Here is a 924-nt window from a genome sequence, read left to right as displayed (position 1 = left end):
ACACACGCACACACACAACTATATATATATATATATATATATATATATATATACGCACACACACATATATGTATATATATAAATTAAAATATAATAATTTATATATATATATATGTATTTCCGATCAATACCTTCTGGACTAGTAATCGAGCTTTCTGCCTGCGCACATCGCTGGCGGCCTTGCCGTACCACAGTCGCATGGTTTTGCCCTGATCGAGTAGGTAGATCTGATCTGACGCCATACACGACCACGTTGGTTGTGTGAGTTCCAATCGCATTGCTCGTTTGGCGCCTATATAGTTCATTTTCAAGAGTTTTTGCAGGATGTAAAGCGGTACTGGTTTTAGTATTTTGGTGTCCTTGATTTTGCGAACAAATTTACTGTGAAAAACAGAACTGACCTTTCATCTTGACTGACCACACGGCGTAAGTATCTTTTTGCCATAAAAAAAATCATAGGAAGTAGATATAAATACATATATAATAGCAAGCAGTACATCTCGCATATGGCCGTACGGCTCCGTAATGACATTTGTACACAAATATATCATATAGGTAAACCTCGAGTATACCAGGGGCAACCATGCGCCCCATCCCATTAATCTGAAGATTTTCAATTCTGACACTCACATAGAAACATACTAACTACCTTTACTATCACTAGTCACCACACGCTCATCATGAACCTACCGCTATGTATTCGGTATAACCGCACTGACGAAGAACCAGTTTCTTCGATGGCATAGAAACTCGATACTGTGCCTTGGCCTGACTGTACACTTAGAGGCACTGGCAGCACACTCAGGAACTCAACGGGCTCGTCGCCTTCCTCCACACGCGTGGTCTTCCCCTCAACACCCAGCTGGTTTCTCAGGTTTACTGTGGATGAGGTGAGCGACGTATGCAATATCATATTTAATCGAT

At 41.0% G+C, this 924-nt stretch overlaps 2 protein-coding genes across 2 annotated transcripts; both read right to left on the bottom strand.

The window, feature by feature from the left end:
* Window positions 1–131: 131 nt before the first annotated feature.
* SARC_17388 (hypothetical protein) lies at window positions 132–292 on the bottom strand (the record flags this gene model as incomplete). Its single annotated transcript, XM_014288518.1, has 1 exon — window positions 132–292. A coding segment is annotated over one exon (161 nt), but the record flags the coding sequence as incomplete, so codon positions are not given.
* A 372-nt stretch (window positions 293–664) lies between these two features.
* On the bottom strand, window positions 665–913 carry SARC_17384 (hypothetical protein; the record flags this gene model as incomplete). The annotated part of the gene is made up of 1 exon (XM_014288517.1): window positions 665–913. The coding sequence occupies one exon, from the start codon at window positions 911–913 to the stop codon at window positions 665–667; it is 249 nt and encodes an 82-aa protein (XP_014143992.1).
* Window positions 914–924: the final 11 nt, after the last annotated feature.

The sequence above is a fragment of the Sphaeroforma arctica genome (genome assembly GCF_001186125.1).
Source record: "Sphaeroforma arctica JP610 unplaced genomic scaffold supercont1.10580, whole genome shotgun sequence".
Lineage (NCBI taxonomy): Eukaryota > Ichthyosporea > Ichthyophonida > Sphaeroforma > Sphaeroforma arctica.
Note: the sequence above shows the minus strand (reverse complement) of the source record. Positions and strands in the feature narration are given on the sequence as shown.